The 25,683-nt window shown below is 38.6% G+C and overlaps 1 protein-coding gene across 1 annotated transcript; it reads right to left on the bottom strand.

The window, feature by feature from the left end:
- Nucleotides 1–282: 282 nt before the first annotated feature.
- Nucleotides 283–25,355, bottom strand: LOC136675460 (polymeric immunoglobulin receptor-like). The gene is made up of 13 exons (XM_066652013.1): nucleotides 25,238–25,355; nucleotides 24,845–25,135; nucleotides 24,666–24,728; nucleotides 24,551–24,593; nucleotides 18,161–18,188; nucleotides 11,568–11,880; nucleotides 11,175–11,465; nucleotides 10,978–11,031; nucleotides 2,028–2,348; nucleotides 1,635–1,925; nucleotides 1,095–1,157; nucleotides 975–1,020; nucleotides 283–364 (listed from the first exon to the last, which is right to left on the bottom strand). Exons 1-13 carry the CDS (start codon nucleotides 25,353–25,355, stop codon nucleotides 283–285), a joined length of 2,004 nt encoding a protein of 667 aa, XP_066508110.1.
- Between the last annotated feature and the right edge of the window lie 328 nt (nucleotides 25,356–25,683).

Below are 25,683 nucleotides of genomic sequence, written 5' to 3'. Positions count from 1 at the left end.
TACCAGACCTTTTCCTCAATATGAAGGTCATAACCCAGACCAAGAGGAGCAGCAGACTGAGGCCTGCAGCCAGTAGAATCCAGATGAGTTTGGCATTTCCATTGCTGCAGTGAATGTAGGCACATGTTTTTTTGCAAATAATTCAACAAAATCATTAATTAAACAAAAGGAAGACACCATGAAGCACCCCCCCCCCCCCACACACACATATAATTGTATCTATAATAAATCTTTTGGTTTCTCCAGTATCTGAACAACAATAGGAATGTCCGTTTTTTCTATTTACTTGTCTTGCTTTGTTGCATTGCCACTTGAGTTGTTGACCCGCTCAGAGTCCTTTTTTACTGTAGAAACAGGAGCTGTTCTGCAAGTAGCAAGAGGAAGCAGTGATATTCTGAGATGTGAAAGTGAAATTGTTAAAATTAATTTTTAAAAGATAACAAGAAAAATTGCCCTAAACAAAAAAAAGCTTGATGCAGAGCAATTTTATTTTAGTTGTAAAACTTTCCCAGAAAACAAACACCTTTTTAAAATAAACAAACACTGGATGAGAAGTGGTCTACAAAGTTTAGATGTACAAAGTATAACTTAGAGTTGCTTGTATTCTCTGTACTCACTGAACTAGAAGTGAACACATTGCATTTTTATCTAGTAATGTGTCTTTGGCTTGTGAGAGTATACACTAACAAATCCTTATCTCCATTTTGTGGATTTTTATTTAACTACATCATTTGAACACAGAAGCTGCCCTTCACAGGGAGATCATTGTTTTTTTTTTAACTGGACAGTGAGAAAATAAGGGGAATGTTTTGTATTTTCATATTTATCATGCTTCATCTCACACTTGGTTGGACCTTGTACATTCTCAGATGTATTTTTGTAGAACTTAGAGTTGCTTTTCTGCAAATAGGAAGGGGCAAAGCATGCTATACTAAGGTATGAAAGTGTAGCTGTAGTAGAACTTCAGTGCTTACTGATTAGCTGTTTTTGACTCTGAATTTCTGGTCAGACTTGTGGAATCTAAAAAGACAAACATTCATATTTTCTGTTAATTCATTTAATTTGATCAATTCAAACATGGTTTCTGGTCATACCTGATGTGGTCTCACTGATGCTGGTTTTCTCAGTTGAGGAAGTTGTAGTCACTGCTTTTGTTGCTGTTGAAAAGGAGAAATAAACTGATGTTAGTGGCACAGTTACAGTGTCATGGCTGTGCAGGGTGGACGAGGAGACGGACGTAAATGCAAGGAAGTTTTATTAAACATAGATAGGATCAAAATAAACACAGGTAGATACACAGAAACTAGAGAAGACTAAACTACGAATTATCCAGAGACAGAAAGTAGACAGCCATGAACTGGGGTAGACAGGTGAGACACACAAAAGGGAGTAACGCACACAACACCAGACAAGGGAGCACTGAAACAAAGGGACTATATTTGAACAAGGCAAACGAGGAACACCTGGAGACAATAATGAGACAGAGGCAGGACTAAGGTGGGGCTAGGGCGGAGACAGGAACAACAACAAAACAAAGCCATGTGCAGAGGAAGCAGACATGACGTGACGAGGGCGTTACATACAGCAGGACAATCAGCAGATATGGGCAGTGTTTCTGATAGATGTGATCTTACTTGTAGGTCTTTCAGTGACAGTGAGGTGAACAGTAACTCCCACTTCTCCTGCACTGAACCAGTACCAGCCAGCATCACTCTTCTTCAGTCCACTCATCTCCACACTGACCGCTCCTCTCCCATCATCACTGATCTGCACTGCTGAATTCTGGGATGTTAAGCAGCTCCAGTCTCTAAATCTGCACCACTGCTTCTGTTTATTCTTATAATCAGTTCTGTAGAGACACTGGACACTGACACTGCCCCCTTCCTGACCACTCACTCTGCTGTTTATCACAGACACAGCAGGATCTGAATAAAGAGGCAGAGAATGAGTGCTGTAAACACGTCCTCCATCAAACAAGCTTTAAGTTACAGTGAACAGATTCTACTTCACACAGAGAGACTTCTTACCTGCACTGACCGTCAGGTACAAATAATCACGGTCATCTAAGGTCTCATCCCCTCCAATTTCCACAGCGCACCAATAATATCCAGAGTCAGACTCTTGGAGACTGTTGAGTTCCACAGTAAACATATTCTGGGTCGGATAATCAGTGACTGATGTACTTCCACTTGTGTTTGTACGGGCTACTATTCCACAGGAGCTCCAGTAATACCCCTTACACCAGAATTTAGGGTTTGATTTGTATTGTTCATTATAAAAACATGGAATAGTGAGAGATCCTCCACTTTTTACAGCTACATTCCTCAGTGTCTTCACACTCTCAGACTCTACAGAGAAGAAGTCAAATGGTACAACAGTGTTACTCCGACTCAGGAACTGCTTTAGAACTATATCAGAGAAATAAACTGGTCATAACTGAGCAAACACATTTCACCCTCGTCCTAAATGTTATTATTCAGTATCCACTCTGCACCCTGGAGCAGGTGAGTTAATCAAAGTGTATTTAAAGCAGTGAGAGAGTGAAGAACACACCTCCAGTGCACAGGAATGATGCAGCATTGATCTTACCTGAGATGTAGAGGAAGAACACAGAGAGAATTAAAGAACTCATGAGGGAGTAGAAGTGTATCTTTCTGTAAGAAGCTCCAGAGACAAATACTCTTCCTGCCTCTGAGTGAAGTACATTTGACTGAAGTGTTCTTCCTGTTTCTGACCCTCTCCTGCTCTGAATAGACTGGTTAAAAAATTATTGATTGTTGTTTGATCATTTGATGATTCTGTGATGTTACAGTCAGTTAATTAAAATATTATATTTTTTATGTGAATTCTTAAAGCATAAATAAATAAAATCTTAATTCAGGTTCATTTGAATTTGTTTGAAGATGTTACCCTAGTTTCTGATCTATATATTTTATTTAAAAATGAGAAATGAATGATTGTGAGAGTTCTCATTATCAGAGTTTAAAAACATTGCTCTTTTGTTTGTCTCAAATCCTTCACTTACTGAAGGAATAAAGTGAGAGGGTTTATCACGATATTTGGAACAGGCCGTGTCCAGAAACCTTAAATGTTACTGCATTTTCCTATAGAGCCTTCTCTATTCCTCAGTCCTGTGTCTGAATACTGGAGGAGATGAGAGAAGCTGCTCAAATCCCACTGAAGCAGCTTCCAGTGAAGGACACATCAGTGAACACTATCCAGAAAAACAGTTACACATTTCAGAGTGACCTCACTGTGTTCAAGCCTAGAGAGGACGGAGCATTCTGTAATTGGTGTATGTTGCACTTGATAAAGAAGGTGTGTAGTTTAAGGCTGTGTGAGTGTGAGGAAGCCCTGTGAAATGACTGTGATTGGCTGTAGGGGAATTAAGGGGTTGATTTAAAGCCAATATTGTGATAGGTTTAGGTTTGATGTTGGATACGTCATCAATTTACACACTCTTTGTTCAACAGTCCATAACTGCCCATGAAGACTACAGTGCTTTCATGTGCCTCACTTCGCACGTTGCCATTTAAAAGAGTTGGCGGATATTGCAGGACCACAAAGACCCTGTTTTCCAAAGCTCCATGAGAGGAAGGTGAAGACCAACCAGAATGAACAGTTTTATTTATAGTTGTGTGACAAACATGGCAGAGAAAAGTATAAAGATGTAAATATATTTATCAGATGAGTTCTGCTTGTAGTTTGTACAGAGCTACTGTAGAAAACCAGTGTAAAAATACAAACAGGTGCCTGTATATTACACGTCTGTCCCAAATGCAGCGTCTGAAGAGAAATAAATACTTCAGTTTTATAGTCTGTTACTGCCCCCTGTTGGTGATTTGTAACGGTTGCAGTTGTAATGTAATCAATGAACCGGAGTTTAAGAGAGTACCGTTTACAGATGTAGGCTAATACATTACTACGAGCCTTGCCCAAGAACTCACTTTAGTGTGACTCTATATAACCTCTATATGATGATCTTTCCCCAGCACTCAGCACAATGCTGTGATACTCTTGTAAATACTGTGTTTAAATTAAAATATTCATCCATGTGTTTGAGTGTAGGACCCTGCACTGATCCAGTCAGCAGCAACAAGAGCTGAAAACAGGAAGAAACTCTGAGGTGGTGCTGCAGAGGCAGGAAGAGTATTTGTGTCTGGAGCCACTTACAGAAAGATGCACTTCTACTCCCTCATGAGTTATTTAATTCTCTCTGTGTTCCTCCTCTGTATCTCAGGTAAGATCAATGCTGCATCATTCCTGTGCACTGGAGGTGTTCTTTGTGTTGTTCAGTGTTCACTGCTTTAAATGTGCTTTAATACATTTTTATCACAGTGTCGCTTCAGTCTAAAAGACTCATTCTCTTCACTCTACAGTGACACTGATGTGTTTTCTGATGTGTTAATTAATAAGTTCATAATAAAAGAAGAAGTGTGAATAAACCTATAGACACCCTGTATTGTCCTCTATTGGAGGGGATTTTTCTGTACATGTTTCTGCACCAACCACACAGGCAAAAATAGTTTTTAGTTGAAGAAAACGTCTGCTATTAGTAACACTGTCTTTGCTGGCAACAAAAAGAGTGACATCATAATGCATGCGCAGGCATTGAATAACGTGTCTGTCCTTGAAGATTTCTGATCAGTGGCAGTGCTCACACAATAACTGCTGCTGTTCTATAAAATAAGAGACATTGTATTGATGAAAGGGACAGACTGTAATAAACTGTAATAATGTTCCTTTTATAACAAACAACTGGGCAGATGGAACTCCACCCAATACCTTTTGGAAAGTGTCGGAGTGGTGTTCGTGATCCAGAACTAATCATTCAGCATCAGTATCTTGCCTTACTAAAGCTCTTAGTGGCCAAATACAATCAAATCCAGCAGCATTGTTCCAGCCGCTAGTGTAAAGCCTCTGAAGAGCTGGAGCTGTTACTGCCGCCACTAAGAGAGACAGAATATAGCAGCATTAAAACATAAGTTTAATAGTAATGTGAGCTTGGTGTGTGTGTGTGTGTGTGTTGCTGTGTGTGTGCTGATTTAAATGATCATTATTATTTTATATGAGACATGAATAACCTTTTTAACTAAACATTGTTAGAGTACAATTGTACTGTTGTGTTAACAGTTTTCTTCTCTGTAGAGTCTGAGAGTGTGAAGATACTGAGGAATGTAGCTGTAAAAAGTGGAGGATCTTTAACCATTCCAAGTTTTTATGATGAACAATACAAATCAAACCCTAAATACTGGTGCACTGTACAAACACAAGAGGAAGAACATCAGTCACTGATTATCCGACGCAGAATATGTTTACTGTGGAACTCAACAGTCTCCAAGACTCTGACTCTGGAGATTATTGGTGAGCTGTGGAAATAGGAGGGGATGGGACACCAGATGACGGTGATTATTTGTACCTGACGGTCAGTGCAGGTAAGAAGTCTCTCTGTGTGAATTAGAACCTGTTCACTGTAACTTAAAGCTTGTTTGATGGAGGATGTGTTTACAGCACTCATTCTCTGCCTTTTTATTCAGATCCTGCTGTGTCTGTGAACAACAGCAGAGTGAGTGGTCAGGAAGGGGGCAGTGTCAGTGTCCAGTGTCTCTACAGAACTGATTATAAGAATAAACAGAAGCAGTGGTGCAGATTTAGAGACTGGAGCTGCTTAACATCCCAGAATTCAGCAGTGCAGATCAGTGATGATGGGAGAGGAGCGGTCAGTGTGGAGATGAGTGGACTGAAGAAGAGTGATGCTGGCTGGTACTGGTTCAGTGCAGGAGAAGTGGGAGTTACTGTTCACCTCACTGTCACTGAAAGACCTACAAGTAAGATCACATCTATCAGAAAATATCTGTTGACCGTCCTGCTGTAACTGTCACTGGCACCAGTTTATTTCTTTTCAACAGCTACCGCAGCTTTGAGTTCTGTCTCTACGTCTGAGAAAACCAGTCTCAGTGAGACCACATTGGATATGATCACAAAACATGTTAGAAATAAACCAGTTAAAAAAGCACTAACCCTGACCTTCTACAACATTTACGAACAGAAACATGGCAGTAGAATTGATCTGTTGTTGTAATACAACTGAATAATAACACATTTCTTCTGTATTTCATACCTGAGCCCAATATTGATTTATTAAACGTTTGTTAATGTTGTCCTTCACACTGAGTCTAAAACTAACAGACAGGAACACTGTGCTAGAAAAAAACAAAGGAACAAACAAAAAACCCTCACTAACCCACCATCCTCTCACTCAATGTTATAAATATATTCCTTTCCTGAAGCATGATAATGAGCTAATGGTGTGGATCTGGTGTGTTTCTACAGCTGAAGTGGTTGAGTCTGTGCTCCTGTAGAATGATTCTGGACACCACTGATACTGTTAGATCTCATGTAGATTTTAGTGCTTTGAGAGAGCAGTGTTTACATCAGTGACACTGTGTCCTTGTTCAACTCTAACAGCTGTATCTTGTACCATATTTTATAACACTGTTATGTATTCAGTTCTGTTTATAAGACACCTCCACTCCACTCCACAAAGTGCAATGTTATAACTTAATGCTGGAAAGAAATCTATAAATGATCTTAAATATTAACATTCAACTGGATATTAGCAGCTGCTGTGACAGTCGAGGCCAATTGTAATAAGCCTTTATATAGGTTTATTGAGGTATATTTCAGCTCCTCATGATATGTAAGTGTCCTGTTTCCTCCTTGGTAAAGGGTTTCTTATGTTAACAGAAGCAGCTAAAAATACATTTTTCAGAGGCAAACAAACTGAGAGAATGATGGACACTCTAGGTACGATCACAAACATTTTTCTTTGATCAACAAAACCTGAACCTGTAATAAATATTATAATATCTATATAAATATTAATAAATATTGTTTGTGTTTTAAAAACAGTAGAATGCATTTTGACTTGTTTTGATTTCAGACACATGTTCTGGTGTCAATGTGTAAGTACGAGGGTTTGTTATTACTTTACAGCACATTTATATGTTCTGAAACATGCTAATATTTATTAAGATAAGTCCATATTCTCATTTATTTTCACTTGAACTACGTTGAGATCAGACTTTCATAACATTGTAGAGTTTATCATTTTAAACTGATGTAAGTCTGATATGAATGCTGGTTCACTACTTTATTATCCCTGGTGTGTTTTCTGTTTCAGGGCGTCAGAGTGCTTCTGTGTGGCACACAAATGATTCCACACACGCTGTGATCATAGAGCTGTCAAGATTTAAAAACCTGGGAGATTTTGTAAACTACTCAACTGCTTCATAATCTCCTGCCTTTGGCATAAATTACTGATCTGTTTATGCTTTAGAACAGCTATAATCAAGACCACCGGCTCAGCTCAGGGTTACTGCAATCTCCTATGATCACTTTCAGCTCAGTTTGTGGAACATCCTTTTTTTTACATCTATTAATAAAAATGACTCATTACAAAGTCGTTAAATCCAACTTAACAAACATATTTGGAAGGTAAATCTATGATTTGTTGCTGAGTGTTCTGTTACTGTGTTGTTACTTTTCACCTTTCCAGTGTTGCATTCATATTCATGTGTAATGTGCTTTAATGTATTATATCTAAAATGCTCTAGAAATAGAGATATATTATTATTGTTAGAAATATTTTAATGTTGATCATTATTGTGTTCTGTTCTGTTGTGCTGATACATTCATTAAACTAAATAATAAAAAAAAGATCATTATTAATTGTGCACTGTAAAAATGACCTGCATTCACACTCAGTAGCAGTATAACTCGTGTCTCATCTGGGGTGGTGTATATTAGGCATGTGACATGTTTCAGCACACGTGAAATGTGACACACGTCTTCCCTTCTAAGGTGGAATATTTGACATTTACAATTTTGTACAAAGACAAATGCTCAAATGCAATTCACACCCTCTACAGAGAACATTTCTGCATATTTACACTTAATGCACTGTTCCACATTTATTTGCCGAGCCTCAAACCCTAAATGTGGGCTGTGAAAGAGGACATTTGTTTACCTCAATGTGTTAAACTCAACATTAGTATTTAAGAAAGTCTGGTCTACTATAATAATATTAATAATATTTTTATTAGAAGCATGTGTTAATTAAGGAATGAAACATGAACAAAACTAAAACATATTACGAATACAGTTGCAGCAAAAAATCATGGGCCAACTGTAAAAAACTGATAAAAGACCATACAGTGATCAGAGAGAGAATATAAATTGGACTCTGAGGGTGACTCCTAAAACATCCAATGAATTAGAGCAAGGTTGTCAGTAATGCAGATATGACGTACTTAAATCAGTGTATGAGAAATACATGTGGGTTTACCGTACTGTTTAGTTCCCCTACTGACCACTAAGATGAGAAATATTTAAAGCTTCAAACCAGACTAAAGCCATTCTTTTTCACGTGAGTATGTTTTATTGAAGTGCAAGGGCAGAGTCTTCATTTTGAATGGTCTGGCCTGGTTTTGGTTTAGAAATAGGGTCCTGGGGTCATGGGTTCGAGCAACACTCCGGGTGAATGTCTGTGAGGAGCTTGGTGTGTTCTCCACATGTCGGTGTGGGTGTCCTCCGTTTGCTCTGGTTTCCTCCCAAGGTCCAAAAAGCACACATTGGTAGGTGGATTTGCTGCTCAAAAGTGTCCATAGGTATGAGTGAATGTGTGAGTGTGTGTCGCACTGGGAAGGACTGGCGCGGATGTGTTCCTGCCTTGCGCCGCGTGATTCCGGGTAGGCTCCAGACCCAGGAATACCCTGAACTAGGTAAGCGTTTACAGACAATGAATGAATGAATGAATGAATGAATGAATGAATAGGGCTGTATACACCAGTGATTGAACTGAAAAAACAGGCTGGATTGTGTTAATAAACCCATTACATAATAAGGAATTGTGTAGTTTGACTCGCCTCTTATTTGTGAAGCACAGAGCTGTAGATCACTGCATCATCTTCAGCTGCTGGAGAGAGCTGTAAGTTGAGACAGTTTTAGAAATAAATGAAGGTCTCAGCTCTTTCAGCAGCTAAGATAAAGACTTAGGCTTGAGAACCTCCATCAAAACCAGGTATTTCTCATAAATATTTACTGCCTTTACATAATTGAGGGCAGCTCTAATTCCCCTAAAACATATTGTGGTCTCAGGATAAGTCAGGCTGGAGATGTTTCAGAAACCAAAAGCTGTTTATATGTAGGAGATTGAGAAGAATAAAATCTTAACCACTTTTTTTTCTTAAGAGTGCTGTACATAACACACTACTCAATCCCTTAATGTTTCAGTGATACAGCTTTTAAGTAGATGGCTGTGATGAATATGGTCTTACATTCTTATTCTGGGGAATTATAGTACTGTATGTCACAGAGTCTTCAACTTCAGATGTAGAGATCTATTTCTCACACACACACACACACACGCACGCACGCACGCACACACACACACACACAGACACAGACACAAGATTTCATAATCTTAAAATATACAAAAAAGTATAATATCAAAAATGACTAACGTCATACATTACAGTTCGCTGCACCTAAATGTATCATATTCATTTCTCTGAAAGTACATTACGTTTCAAGTGAAACAAGTCTGAGAGAAATAATCAGTGACAGAGTGGTAAACCCAAAGAATCCCTTGTGTTCTATACATTCAGACATTAAAGGAGATGAAGGTAATGAATAAAGTCTTACTTTCTTCTTTTTGGGAATCACAGTGCTGTATGTTACTGAGTCTTCAGCTGTAGAGGTCTATTTCAGTCACACACACACACACACACACACACACACACACACACACACACACACACACACACATTGCACCAATGACAAAATCTGATGCCAAAGAGGCACAATACTATCTCCTGCAAAACACCTGACCTGAGACAACATGAAGCTCCCTATCACTCACAGCACTTACAGTGTGAACTTCAGAGTTACTGCTCCTCTCTCTGCTCTCTGTTTGACTTGCTTCTGTTAGAGAGAGAAGGAGTGAGTGCTGATGTGTGTAATAAAGTGTACATTTGATTAAAAAGCCTGAGCCAACAAATACTTACTGGAAAGTTTTCTCAATATGAAGGTTATAACACAGACCAGGAGCAGGAGCAGTCCGAGGCCTACAGCCAGGAGAATCCAGATAAGCTTTGAGTTTCCATTGCTGCAGTCAGTTAAGTCACATGACCTGTGTAAGTTATTAATTAAGAAAAGGAGACCCACCATGAAGCATATGAGTCACTACCACACAAAAATATCATATTATTAAGAGTTACATGCCAAAGAAACTGTTTTATCAGTCACTAAAGTACACAATCAATAAACATGTCTCATGATGTGATAATTACTTGTTGTCCACGCTCTTGTTGTTAGTTGAGTGGTTAATATGTTCAGCAGTTGCTTCTGCAGAGGAGGCCATTTTTTCTGAAGAAAAAGCTGTTGTTCTGCAAAAAAAAGTGGTGTACAGTGGTGTGAATGATCAACAGGATTCAAAGGCTAACAAACAAAAAGACTGCACTGCACAAATGTTTTCATTACGTAAAAAAATAGTTATGTTAAAGTGGAATTTGTTTTCTAGAACTAATAATCTAATATCAGAATCAGACCTCACAAATGTTCCTGTAACTAAAGGCAATCATTTTTTACAGCAATGTTCTCTCTAGTGTAAAGCCTTCCTTAAACATAGTTCCTCCAGACATTAGTCTCTGACCTAAGGCTGTTTACACATTTGGTTGGCACTTGTACGTCTTAGGGAAGTGTTGTTTTTCAGAAAATACCATTGCAGTTCTGCAAAAAATCACGGGGCAAAAATACGCTACAATGAAGTGTTTAAGTGTAGTGGAACTTCACTACTCACTGATTTGCTGTTGGTGAGGGTTCATTTTTAATCGTTTTGGCGCCTAGAAAAACAAATATTGGATTTTTTTTAGTTTATTCATTATTTTTAATTCTAACATAAGATTGTGATTTCACCTGATGTGGTCTCACTGTCACTGGTTTTCTCAGTTGAGGACATTGTAGTCACAGCTGTTGTTGCTGTTGAAAATGAGAAATGGCATAATTCAATTGCAAATTTGTGCCATAAGAGGTCTGCAGATTTAGGCCACATTTGGGCCTAATATTCATTGCCCTCTGGGTATGGGCAGTGTTTCTGATAGATGTGATCTTACTTGTATGTCTTTCAGTGACAGTGAGGTGAACAGTAACTGCCACTTCTCCTGCACTGAACCAGTACCAGCCAGCATCACTCTTCTTCAGTCCACTCATCTCCACTCTGACCGCTCCTCTCCCATAATCACTGATCTGCACTGCTGAATTCTGGGATGTTAAGCAGCGCGAGTCTCTAAATCTGCACCACTGCTTCTGTTTATTCTTATAAACAGTTCTGTAGAGACACTGGACACTGACACTGCCCCCTTCCTGACCACTCACTCTGCTGTTTATCACAGACACAGCAGGATCTGAATAAAGAGGCAGAGAATGAGTGCTGTAAACACGTCCTCCATCAAACAAGCTTTAAGTTACAGTGAACAGGTTCTGCTTCACACAGAGAGACTTCTTACCTGCACTGACCGTCAGGTACAAATAATCACTGTCATCTACTGTCCATTTATCTCCAATTTCCACAGCGCACCAATAATATCCAGAGTCAGAGTCTTGGAGGCTGTTGAGTTCCACAGTAAACATATTCTGGGTCGGATAATCAGTGACTGATGCTCTTCCTCTTGTGTTTGTACGGGCTACTATTCCACAGGAGCTCCAGTAATACCCCTTACACCAGAATTTAGGGTTTGATTTGTATTGTTCATTATAAAAACATGGAATAGTGAGAGATCCTCCTCTTTTTACAGCTACATTCCTCAGTGTCTTCACACTCTCAGACTCTACAGAGAAGAAGTCAAATGGTACAACAGTGTTACTCTGACTCAGGAACTGCTTCAAAACTATATCAGAGGAATAAACTGGTCATAACTGAGCAAACACATTTCACCCTCGTCCTAAATGTTATTATTCAGTATCCACTCTGCACCCTGGAGCAGGTGAGTTAATCAAAGCGTATTTAAAGCAGTTAGAGAGTGAAGAACACACCTCCAGTGCACAGGAATGATGCAGCATTGATCTTACCTGAGATGTAGAGGAAGAACACAGAGAGAATTAAAGAACTCATGAGGGAGTAGAAGTGCATCTTTCTGTAAGAGGCTCCAGAGACAAATACTCTTACTGCCTCTGAGTGAAGTACATTTGACTGAAGTGTTCTTCCTGTTTATGTCCCTCTCTTGCTCTGAATAGACTGGTTAAAAATACCTGTCATTTAAATGCAAATGTATTTTTTTTGTAGGAGTTCCACCATGTATTAAATTCTGCTTTTTATGTATTAAAACAAGACCCTGCAGTGGTCAGAAGGAATAGAAGGTGATGACTATGGGCTCTCCTAAAATATGTGATGAATTAATGTATTCACCAATGCACATATTTACTTTAATACATGAAAACTACACATGGGTATATCATAGTAATCTTTACATCCACTTCACTGTACACTGTGATGTGAATACTTCTATTAAAGCTGTGAAATTACATGTTATTTTTTGGTATTTTGTGATGAATTCTTTGATTTGTTTGAACTGAACTGCAGCATCTTTCTTCTTTGAAAATGATGTGGTCTGGTATTTTGTTCAGAAATATAGCCACGCACAACTGCAATCAGCACAGAAACAACAAAATCAATTAGAAACATTCTAAAAAGTGTAATAAATTCATCAGATAATAAATTATACTGTATTTTGACTCACCTCTTACAGAGTTTTACATCACTGCATCGTCCCCCGGCAGCTGGAGAGAGTTGGAAAATGGAAACGCTTTAGAAATAAAAGGATCTCTCTGCTTGCTTTAAATCTAAACTGAAATCTAATTCATGACATTAAAGTCACTTACAGTTGTGTTTTTGGAAGCTGAGGCTACATTGACGTAGATAAAGTCAGTTTCCTGAGCTGCTGCAGATGAAGGCTGTGGATAGTTATTACTATTGATAAGTCAGTCTGATAATGTTTCAGTAATCATATACATTATTGAGGTGTCAACTGCAGAATTCTGTTACATTTTAATACTTAATTTGGATTTGACTTGTAAAATCCAAAACCTTTACAAAGTTCATGATTAAATTCACAATACACATTTCTCATGGATAGAGGTAACATTGTCTTCTCCATATATACAGCACAGGCTCCCTGTAACTGCTAAGACAGAGCAGTACTTCACTAATGGCTTGGCCTTGCTCCTTCCCAATCCTACAATCTGTAGACCACTCACTCACACCTACAGACACTTTTATGAGTCCCAATCCACCTACCAACGTGTGCTTTTGAACCGTGGGAAGAAAACAGAGCACCCAGAAGAAACCCATGCGGACACAGGGAGAACACACCAAACTCCTCACACACAGTCACCCGGAGCAGGACTTGAACCCACAACCTGTGACTGTGTCACTACCTGCTGCACCACCATGCCGCTCTTAGTCTGATGCCAGTGAGGAGCAATTACTATCAGAACTGGATCAAAGTTCATTCTGGTTACTGTCCTCTACCATACACCTGTAAATCAGAAAAAGCTGGCACTAGGTGGAGAATTCAAAATAAGAACCATGTCATTTTTAAATTTGCACAGACTTTGTGAACCAATGATCCATGTTTTAGTTTCTACTATTTCATGCATCCACTCTGTGATTAGGGCATTTTAGGGAGAGTATAGAGGGACATGAATTGTTTTTAAGAGTGGATATAACCACTCTTTTTTTAGCATTAACTTTGTTCTAGTATTAACTTTAATTCTAAAAGATGCAAACTGCTGCCTCCTAGAAGAGACCTTTTTAAGGACGTCAATGCTCATTTCAACAAGACAACGCACAAAGCCACGGCTGTGAAAGAAGAAGGTGCAGGGGCTGACTTGGCCTTCTTTTAAACTGAGCTGTTCCCAAAAGAGAATGTGTGACACATTCTGAAACACAAGAAAAGACAAGCAAGATCTATATACTGCTGCATAGGCTTAGATTGGTTTGCAGGAAACACAAAACCAACACCTGAAACAATTTACCACAAGGTGTCATTTACTGCATGTATTTCAGCTGTTGTGGAAGAGAAAGGCAGATTTTTGAAGTTGTGAACACTTTGCTGTCAAACCTTTTTCTATAATCTGTTGTAGCATTTAAATTAGTTTATTTTGAAAACACAACATATTTAATTAGGTCTAATATGAAATAATGTGCTTTTTAAATGGTTTTTCAGTGTAAAACAGGCCAAAGATAATTTATAGAATCATTCTGGCTTTTTCTCAAAAAACATGCATAAAACCACAATAACAGAAAAAAACACGATACAATAAAGTCACAGACACCTTTCTCAGTCTCTTAATGTTTCAGTGATCAAATAAAGTTTAAAGGCAGATTAATGGTCTTACCTTCCTTTTATTGGGTTTCACCTTAGTGTATGTCTTTGAATCTTCAGATGGCTATTAAACACACACACACACACACACACACCAGCCTTACTATTTTTTAAACAACCAAAATCATTTTACTGAGAAATGGGCTTCAAAAGCTGCAAATCTAAAGCCAGAGAAGAACAGCAGTGACAGCACAAATATATGAGAGAGCTGAGAGCAAGGCAAATACACACAGAAAAGCTGTAAACATTACATCAATCTGCATTTATAGCTAATAAACTTTAATAACATGAAAAAAAGAGAACAAAGACATGGCAAAGGAAAGCACATCAGCAAGATGCATAGCTCAAAAATAATAAATCTATCTGAGCAGGGGAGTATCCAAGAGAAACAACAAGAGCACAAAAGAGCCACTTATCAGCATTAATACTGACTGTGTGAACTGTGGTGTCACTGATCCTCTCTCTGGTCTCGGCTGGATCTGTTTGTAGTTGGTGAAGTAGTGATGGAACGGAATAAAGTACATAATATAGAATAGAAAAGTTTATTATTATAAGCAGTGGTTAGAACAGTTTGAAATGTGTGGATTAAAATCAGAACAAATATTTGACTATTATCCTCATGAACATAGATTTTTGTAAATAACCTCCTAATAAATTCCCAATATAATTCCTATATTATCATATGGAATGATTCATATGCCATTAGGAATTTGTAAAGTTATATATTCTCATCATCAAAAAACATTGTTCCCCAAGAAGGGTCAGATTACAATGATTTTCTGAGGGAAGATAAAGAAAACCATGAGCAATACATTATTAAGTATTTTGACTGATATGGGCAATGTTTATTGAGCTACACATACAGAATTAGCGTCTCTCAGTATGCTAATGCTATGCCAGACTTCTCTACATGGAACTGTAGAGATACCTAATGGTGTACTGCACCATCCCATGCCTGTAATCAGGAAAAAAGGTGATCTAGAATCATACGCTATCGCACCCCACACCATGACACCAGACCTTCTGGACATGTGATGTGTTCATCTTGGCACTGGCCTCGTTGCCTCCACACACAGATTGATTGGTTGTATCCACCAAGACAAAAACAGGACTCATCACTGAAAATGACCCTCTGCCAATCTGAGTGACTCCATGACAGTCTGCCACACCACTGCAGTCTGTTTTACTCAGGCCTGGTTCTAGACTGCTTTGGTTGGGGTCAAAGGAGTGTAGTTATTCTGTTCCATTTCCAAGGCTCCTTCGTATGTGGCTGACAAATGCATCCAGAATAGGTTGCATTTAAGCAGAAAACCTCAACCTTTACATTAGGATTATTTCTTTAGAAGGTTTGTATTGACCAGTATCGATAGTACACTAGGTTCACTGAGGAGAGCTTAGACACAAATGCAAGACCAAGATGCAAAGTGTTACAGATTAGTGCGTATTTATTAACAGCTTCATATAACCCTCCACCGTTTTTTGTAATTCTGTGTCTAACTGAGAAAACTATCAGAAAAAACAAAAACAAAATCCATCCAGACCTTGCAAATAGCGTATACGTCATTAGATGTCACAACAAGCAAGAAAAACGACAGCAATAGAACCATTTCCCATTTTCTTTTACTCTGGCCACGTTTTTCCATTTTTAAAAATCGAGTCTTTCTCGTGTCTGTGTATCAGAAAGTTTGTTTAAATCATCACTACACAGGCAGACACGCTTCATGTGCGTATATGTTTCGAGTGTCTCTCTTATAAAAGACACGTAAAATTTTGTCATGATAACCTGACCAAAAAAGAACGCGTTTACATGCTTCTCATGGTTTCCACCTTAAATCTGGGCATTACATATCCATAATAGGACTTACATCACACATTGTAGCTGACAACATAATATTTCTTTAGCTAGCTCTATCTAAACACACTCGAGTTTTTCTTCACAAAGTAAATGATTCAGGAAAAAAAACCTTGAAAGAATTGGCCCCATAATACTTTTATTAGACAGTCTGGACAGTTTAACAACTTTCTAAACAAAAAGGATCCTAATAAAAGCAGAGACTCAACACAAGCTCCTGAGAGAGCACACAGACACAGACTCAGGAATAGGGTGCTTGTAGTTGAACTGAGAACACGTGAGAACTTTTCTTATTGTTATAATTTTATTAAATGTATAGATTATGTGCATAATGTAAATAAATAGTAAAATACTTCAATTACAATGTGAACTAACAGAGAGTAACTGCCACTAAGAAACCAGAATGATATTGTGAAAGAAATAACAAGCAAAATGTCACCAAAAATTAAGCCAACTCTACCATGCGGGTTTGAGCTTAAAGTCAGCCCTATTACATCACTTCCTCTCCTATTCACAGTGTCAGAACTCGTCTGCTCTGCTGAGCTACAGGTGACAGTTTGTCAACTCAAAGAGCCAATCAGAAATAAGCAAAGGTTCAGCTGGCTCAGCGTGCTTTGTGGGTGGGCAGAGAGGATGTTTGGGTGGGCAATGCCAACCCCCTCTCAACCCTCACCACCACCCACAGAGCAGGTGTTCTGACGAGCTGTGCTACCTTGTCGAAATGTGCTGCCATAGCGTACTGTTATATGTACAGTGCTTAAATAAAACAGTAGGTGAGATATAAGCTAAATGTAGTTTATCAGAAATGCTGTATAAGCAGGAGATATGCACAGCATAAATCTCCTAATTAAAAAATGATAAGGCAATTATGGTGATAAGAAATGTTTTATAGTTTTTTTTTAATTCAATGAGTCGTGTACAATTTGAATAATACATTTTTATAAATAATAACGGTAAATTAACTTAAAAGAGATTTATCACGTAAAATACCACATTTTTGGGTCTGAGCATGTGCAGAGCTGCAAAGTAGCATATTTCAACAAGGTAGCACAACTCGTCAGAACACCGGCCCTGGTTTTACTGCTGGCTGAGCATTAAACTTGAATCATTCAGATGTCCCACGATGTCAAACCTATTCACCAGGTTTCCTTCCTGTCAAATGATTCTGCGTGCAACTATTTATTTATTTAGATTATGAGTTTATTCTAGAGGGTGTAATAACCTTAAACAGGATTACTCACTGATCTGTTGTTATACACAACCATGATGTATCAAATTTTTTAAGTGTTTCTTTAACATTGCATTATTTTCAAGAACTGACCCTGTTCCTCATTTATTTAAATGTATTGCAGGCATCAGTTTCAGAATGAGATTTCCAAATAAAAGTTTGGAAATGTCGTACTATTTTTGTTGAAATACAGATCAAACCGGATTCAGAAATCTATTCATGGAATGCTTTTGGTAAAATCTCAAAAGCTCCTATGACAATAGAAGAGAGGGAGTACTTACTGAACATTCTTCTCAACAGGTAGGTCACAACGCTGACAAAAAGTCCGAGTCCTGCAGCCAGTAGAATCCAGAGAAACATGGTGTTTCCACTTCTGCAATGAATGAAGACACATGATATGATTAAACTAGCATTGCTTACACATCCTGGGCACATTTAACCTGAAGGAAACACATCTTTGTTTTTCTTTAAGTGAATTACTTGTTTTGCTTTGTTTTGCTTTTGCTCGAGTCATTTACTCTGTCAGAAGTCACTGCAGAAAAGGAGGCTGTTCTTCTGTTAAAAGCAAACGAAGGGAAGGTGTGAAATTCAGTGGTTTTTAAAGGTAAATGTCACATAATGAAGGTCATTACTTACTGTGTAGTCCCTGATTTTCTTGTCGTAGCTGTAGAACATGTAAGACAAATTACACAAATGAATTACAGTATTTTAATGATTTTGCAACACACAAAATAGTCACTTGGCTTTAGAATTCAAGAAAATTTACAGTAGGACGGTCAGCAGATATGGGCAGTGTTTCTGATAAATGTGATCTTACTTGTAGGTCTTTCAGTGACAGTGAGGTGAACAGTAACTCCCACTTCTCCTGCACTGAACCAGTACCAGCCAGCATCACTCTTCTTCAGTCCACTCATCTCCACACTGACCATTTACATTTATGCATTTGGCAGACACTTTTATGCAAAGCGACTTACAAAAGAGGATCTAACATTCGAACTACAGCACAAATTATACAAAATACCTTACATTAAGTGCAATATGCCAGGACGTAATAAGTGCATTAAAGAGAGACATTCAGTGCAAAAGATACTCTCGGAAGAGCTGGGTTTTCAATGATTTCTTGAATGCAGAGAGGGTTTCTGTTGCTCTGATGGTGCTTGGAAGCTCGTTCCACCAGCGTGGTACCAGAGATGAGAATAGCCTCAACTGACCTGTTATTATAGATATTTTATTTAAAAAATTCGAAATGAATGACTGTGAGAGTTCATTATTCTTATTTCTGTTTTTCTCAAATCCTTCACTTACCGGAGCAGGAATAAAGGGAGAAGGTTAATCCTGATTTGTGGAACAGGCCGTGTCCAGAAACCTTAATTTTTGCTGTTTCCCTGTTCCTAAGTACGGAGTCTGAACACTGGAGGAGCTTCCAGTGAAGGACACATCAGTGTACACTGCCCAAAAAAGTTACACATTTCAGTTTTACCTAACCGTGTTCACAACAGAGAGAGTGGTCAACCACGAGCACATGGTTCAACCAAGCTTTATATTCTGGTTTGTGTGTGTGTGTGTGTTTGTGTGTGTTATTACAGTCATTGTTGGATCACAGTGCTGCAGTTTGTCTCATTTCTCTTTTCCAGTCAAACGCCCTTGAGTGCCCTCTATCGGCCGTTAGTGCAGCCTTCACTGAGAGCGACAATGACCCAGGATCAGCACAGATCTATTACACAAAACCCTTTAAGAAGGAAAGTCATTTTTGTTTACAACCTTTTGACATTGCGAAGGGAGAGGTATTAACATGTAAATACTTTGTTTGTCCTTTTCTATATAGGTTTTTATGGTGCTGATGTTATCAAAGTGTAGACTTTAAGAAGAATTTCAAGACACGGGGCTCGTTTCCTCGATTCCTCAACAATTCTCTGGTTATAGAGAGGGAGAGTAAGAAATGAGGGGAAGGACAGGGGGACTAGCAAACATTTCTGTTCTATGACTTAAAACAACCTGAATCTTTTTATACTTCAGTGTTTTATAGTCTGCTGCTGCCCCCTGTTGGTGAGTTGGAACCGTTACAGCCGGAAAGTAATCTGGAGTTGAAAAAAGTGCAACCCTGCACTGATCCACAGTCAGTAGCAGCAAGTGCTGAAATGAGGAAGAGCTCTGAAATAGAGCTGCTTCAATCAGAATATGAAATTTTACTCATTGAGAAAGTATTTGTCTCTGGAGACTCTTACAGAAAGATGCACATTTACTCCCTCATGAGTTCTTTAATTCTCTCTGTGTTCTTCCTCTACATCTCAGGTAAGATCAATGCTGCATCATTCCTGTGCACTGGAGGTGTGTTCTTCACTCTCTCACTGCTTTAAATACACTTTGATTAACTCACCTGCTCCAGGGTGCAGAGTGGATACTGAATAATAACATTTAGGACGAGGGTGAAATGTGTTTGCTCAGTTATGACCAGTTTATTCCTCTGATATAGTTCTGAAGCAGTTCCTGAGTCGGAGTAACACTGTTGTACCATTTGACTTCTTCTCTGTAGAGTCTGAGAGTGTGAAGACACTGAGGAATGTAACTGTAAAAAGAGGAGGATCTCTCACTATTCCATGTTTTTATGATGAACAATACAAATCAAACCCTAAATACTGGTGTAAGGGGTATTACTGGAGTTCCTGTGGAATAGTAGCCCGTACAAACACAAGTGGAAAAATACATCAGTCACTGATTATCCGACCCAGAATATGTTTACTGTGGAACTCAACAGTCTCCAAGATTCTGGCTATCTCTGTAGAACCTGTTCACTGTAACTTAAAGCTTGTTTGATGGAGGACGTGTTTACAGCACTCATTCTCTGCCTCTTTATTCAGATCCTGCTGTGTCTGTGATAAACAGCAGAGTGAGTGGTCAGGAAGGGGGCAGTGTCAGTGTCTCTACAGAACTGATTATAAGAATAAACAGAAGCAGTGGTGCAGATTTAGAGACTGGAGCTGCTTAACATCCCAGAATTCAGCAATGCAGATCAGTGATGATGGGAGAGGAGCGGTCAGTGTGGAGATGAGTGGACTGAAGAAGAGTGATGCTGGCTGGTACTGGTTCAGTGCAGGAGAAGTGGGAGTTACTGTTCACCTCACTGTCACTGAAAGACCTACAAGTAAGATCACATCTATCAGAACATATCTGTTGACCGCCCTGCTGTCACTGTGTCACTGGCACAGTTTATTTCTTCTTTTCAACAGCAACAACAGCTTTGAGTTCTGTCTCTACGTCTGAGAAAACCAACATCAATGAGACCACATTGGGTATGATCACAAAGCATGTTAGAAATAAACCAATTAAATACATTGGCACTAACCCTGACCTTCTACAACATTTACGAACAGAAACATGGCAGTAGAATTGATCTGTTGTTGTAATACAACTGAATAATAACACATTTCTTCTGTATTTCATACCTGAGCCCAATATTGATTTATTAAACATGTTTGTTAATGCTGTCTTTCACACTGAGTCTAAAACTAACAGACAGGAACACTGCTAGAAAAATAAAAAATAATAAAATTTCTTTATCTTCAGGATATCAATAGTCTGTTATATTGTGTCTTCATTGAGCCTTTCAGATTTTTGAGACACTTTGAAAATAAAAAGATAATATCCACGGAAAGAAGCTAAACGTGTATTTTTTCCATGGTGTGGAAGTTGTGTTCTACTGCACCATTTAAGGTGAAAGAGAAAATCCAAATGAATAGGCACAACACTTCATGAAAAATCTCTAAGGCTAACCTAGGATTGATAGCTGTGCTGGGAATGAGAGCAGAGAGATGGCAGTCTGTCCCCCAGTGACTGTGTGAGATGAGAATGTTAGGTAAAGAGCAGAGAAAATGTAAAATACAGCATTTGGGTTAGTATTTGATGTTTAATTTTGTGTGGAAAAAATCAAATGCTTCTGTGTTTTTCTAAGTGCTAATAAATACACAACCCAGAGAACACATTTTTACACATTAACACACTTAAAGCATTGTTAAAGATTTTTTTGCTGAATTTAAAACACTGAATGTGGGGCATTTTAGGGGAAAAGTTTGTTAATGGCAACAGAGTCTGGTGAACTGAAAAAATGTGTGGTGAACGGAACAAATATATGTATATTTTGTTAATTTTAAAAGCAGATATTATTCAAACGTTAAAAAAAGTTGTAGCACAGAGTCTGTCTACAGCAAACACTCAAGAATAAATATTGATCAGGATGGAATACAGGCTGGACTCTGACGATGGCTAAAGATCTCTTATGATCTCAACACAGGAAGAATGAGTTTTCAGCAGTGCACATATTACATATTTACATTGATGTATGTAACATACATGTGGGTATACTACAGTGGTTAAAACACCTGCTAAGTTACACTGACCACTATGATGAGGATTCTTATTTTGACCTTTGAAATCACACAAATTTGACCTTTGAAGGGGATGCTTTGTTTTGTGTCTTGTTTGCCATTGATCTCTTCTGGCTGTTTGTTGAGAAATACAGCTGTGTACACCTGGAATCAACACAGACAGAAAAGCAACAATGAGCAGAAGCCTGAAAAGTGTTTAAGTGTTTAACAAACAAACAAAAAACCAACAAACAAAACAAAACATAATATAATGTGGTGTATTCTGCCTCACTTCTTATTTGGGCAAAATATTGCCGTACAGCATTTCATCACCTCCTCCAGCATCTGGTGAGAGCTGTAAAATGAGACAGATTTAGAAGTAAAAGAGGATATAAGCTTTTTCGGCAGCTAAAATCATGGTCAGACTAAGGAACTTCCATCAAAGTAACACTTACTGGACTCAGATACATGACGACATCTCACCTACTTCAGATTAAAATAGAGGTGTGATTCATAACAACAGCTTTATAAACGTTCACTTACAGGTTCATTCGTGGCCTCAGTGGCTACATTGCCGTAGATCACATCAGTTCCCAGAGTCACTTCGGACAAAGGCTGTGGACATTATTTACTCAGGATGAGAAAATCTAGTACTGATTCTGTAATAAAATCACGTTTATGTGTTTGTCGATATAAAAAATAAATACTTACCTTCTTTTTCTTAGACACAGTAGTGTACCTATCTGCATCTTCAGCTGTAGTGCTCTGTTTCATACAGACAGACACACGTATATATACACACACAGCACCAATGACAAAATCCACAATGATACACAATACTAATTACTGCACTATGTGTTTGAACACTAGAACTCAAACAACATGAAGCCACCCATCATTCACAACACTTACTGTGTAAATTGCTGAGTTACTGCTCCTCTCTGTGGTCTCTGCTTGATTTGCTTCTGAGAAATGGAATGAGTGGATCACATTAGGTAGGTGTAGGTGTAAAACTGTGTACATTTGGTTAAAAAGCCTGAGCCTATAAAGAAAATGTCAGACTTATACTTACTGGTATGTTTTCTTGATATGAAGCTTATGACACAGATCAGGAACAGCAGCAGTCCGAGGCCCACAGGTAGTAGAGTCCAGATAAGCTTTGAGTTTCCATTGCTGCAGTGAATAAAGTCACATGACCTTTGTAAATTGTTCATTAAAGAGACCCACAATGAAGCATGTAAAATTCATTATCACACAATAACGCCTTAAAGCACTAACAGACTGACATTGGATATCCTTCATCTTATCCTGTGTATAATTACAACCACACAATAATATCATTTTCAGTGCACAAAAAATAAACATTTTTATATAATGTATGAAATACTTGCTCTTGTTGTCAGTTGAGTTATTTACATATTCAGAAGAATCTTCTGCAGAGGAGGCAGTTTTTACTGAAGAAAAAGCAGTTTTTTTGCTAGAAGTATAAGAAAACAATTACACAGAGGTGTGAATATACAGGGTGAGTCAAAATTCAAATTACACCCTTTTATTTTGTTTGATATTGCTACATGACCACGTTCCCATTGGAAAAACTTTTCCCCTTGATCCAATATGGCCGCCTTCAAGATGGTAGCCTTGTTCCGAACCTAGCCTAAAAGATAGGCTCCCTCACAAATTACTTGCTGGCGTATTCAGATAAAAGTGTGTCCTGCACCTTTTGACTCACCCTGTACAACAGGCTTTAAAGGCTAACTAAAGGAGATTTAACTACACAAATGGTTTATTTGATGGAAAGACCAGCTACACTTTCCAAATGGCATCCAAACACTAGTCAAAACCAAGGAATATCTATCCATTCATTGTCTGTATCTACTTATCCAGTTTAGGGTCGCTGTGTGTCCAGGGCCTACCTGGAAGCACTGGGCACAAAGGGGTAATACATCCTGGACCGGGTGGCAGTCCTTCAGAGGGCGACACACACTCACACCTATGGACACTTTTGAGTAGTTGATCCACCTACTATTGTGTGTTTTTGAGAGAGGACACTAGAGCACCTGAGGAAACCCACAGAGACACGGGGAGAACACACCAACTCTTCACAGACATTCACCCAAAGCAGGTCTTGAACCCACAATCTGTGATAGAAACGCTAACTGTTGCACCACCATACTGCCCAAATCAAGGAACACTCTAAGCTAATGTAAGATACACCCATAGATTACTCAGGCCTTCAGCAATGCACACACAGTCCACAGGGCAATTCATAATGGAGCATTATGCAATATATAAGGTTAGACATGTTAAAGTGGAATTTCTTTTCTAGAACTAATAATCTAATATCAGAATCAGACCTCACTAATATTCCTGTAACTAAAGGCAATCATGTTTTTACAGCAATGTTCTCTCTAGTGTAAAGCCTTCCTAAAACATAGTTCCTCCAGAAATTAGTCTCTGACCTAAGGCTGTTAGAGCTTGCACTGCCATATAAGAAGAACATTTATATTTTGTATATGTTTCTTACTTCATTTCACACTTGGTTGACACTTGTACGTCTTAGGGAAGTGTTGTTTTTCAGAAAATACCATTGCAGTTCTGCAAAAAAGCACAGGGCAAAGGTATGCTACACTGAAGTGTGAAAGTGTAGCGGAACTTCACTACTCACTAATTTGCTGTTGTTGGGGGTCCATTTTTAGTCGTTGTAACACCTAGAAAAACAAATATTAATTGTTGTAATTTTAATTAATTTAATCAATTCTAACACAAGATTGTGATCATACCTGATGTGGTCTCACTGATACTGGTTTTCACAGTTGAGGATATTGTAGTCACAGCTGTAGTTGCTGTTGAAAATAAGAAATGACATTATTCAAGGCCAGATGTGTGTCATAAGAGATCTACAGATATACATCCATTGCTGTCTGGGTATGGGCAGTGTTTCAGATGCAAATAATCTTACTTGTAGGTCTTTCAGTGACAGTGAGGTGAACAGTAACTCCCACTTCTCCTGCACTGAACCAGTACCAGCCAGCATCACTCTTCTTCAGTCCACTCATCTCCACACTGACCGCTCCTCTCCCATCATCACTGATCTGCACTGATGAATTCTGGGATGTTAAGCAGCTCCAGTCTCTAAATCTGCACCACTGCTTCTGTTTATTCTTATAATCAGTTCTGTAGAGACACTGGACACTGACACTGCCCCCTTCCTGACCACTCACTCTGCTGTTTATCACAGACACAGCAGGATCTGAATAAAGAGGCAGAGAATGAGTGCTGTAAACACGTCCTCCATCAAACAAGCTTTAAGTTACAGTGAACAGATTCTACTTCACACAGAGAGACTTCTTACCTGCACTGACCGTCAGGGACAAATAATCACTGTCATCTGAACCGCCTTTGATTTCCACAGCGCACCAATAATCTCCAGAGTCAGAGTTTCGGAGACTGTTGAGTTCCACAGTAAACATATTCTGGGTCGGATAATCAGTGACTGATGTTCTTCCACTTGTGTTTGTACGGGCTACTATTTCACAGATGCTCCAGTACTTCCCCTTACACCAGTATTTAGGGTTTGATTTGTATTTTTCATCATAAAAACATGGAATAGTGAGAGATCCTCCACTTTTTACAGCTAAATTTTTCAGGGTCTTCACACTCTCAGACTCTACAGAGAAGAAGTCAAATGGTACAACAGTGTTACTCCGACTCAGGAACTGCTTCAGAACTATATCAGAGGAATAAACTGGTCATAACTGAGCAAACACATTTCACCCTCGTCCTAAATGTTATTATTCA

Source organism: Hoplias malabaricus, chromosome X1, assembly GCF_029633855.1.
Source record: "Hoplias malabaricus isolate fHopMal1 chromosome X1, fHopMal1.hap1, whole genome shotgun sequence".
Classification (NCBI taxonomy): Eukaryota; Metazoa; Chordata; class Actinopteri; order Characiformes; family Erythrinidae; genus Hoplias; species Hoplias malabaricus.
This window is presented reverse-complemented; position numbering and strand designations above follow the sequence as displayed.

What these genes read in the sequence shown, in the direction of transcription:
- LOC136675460 (XM_066652013.1), bottom strand. Translation starts at nt 25,355, where the DNA reads ATGTTTACTGTGGAACTCAACAGTCTCCGAAACTCTGACTCTGGAGAT. An exon ending in CCCCCAACAACAGCAAATTA is followed by an intron (nt 18,189 to 24,550) that starts GTGAGTAGTGAA and finishes CATGTTCTACAG; the next exon opens with CTACGACAAGAAAATCAGGG. An exon ending in TGTCACTGAAAGACATACAA is followed by an intron (nt 11,032 to 11,174) that starts GTAAGATCACAT and finishes CAGCAACAACAG; the next exon opens with CTGTGACTACAATGTCCTCA.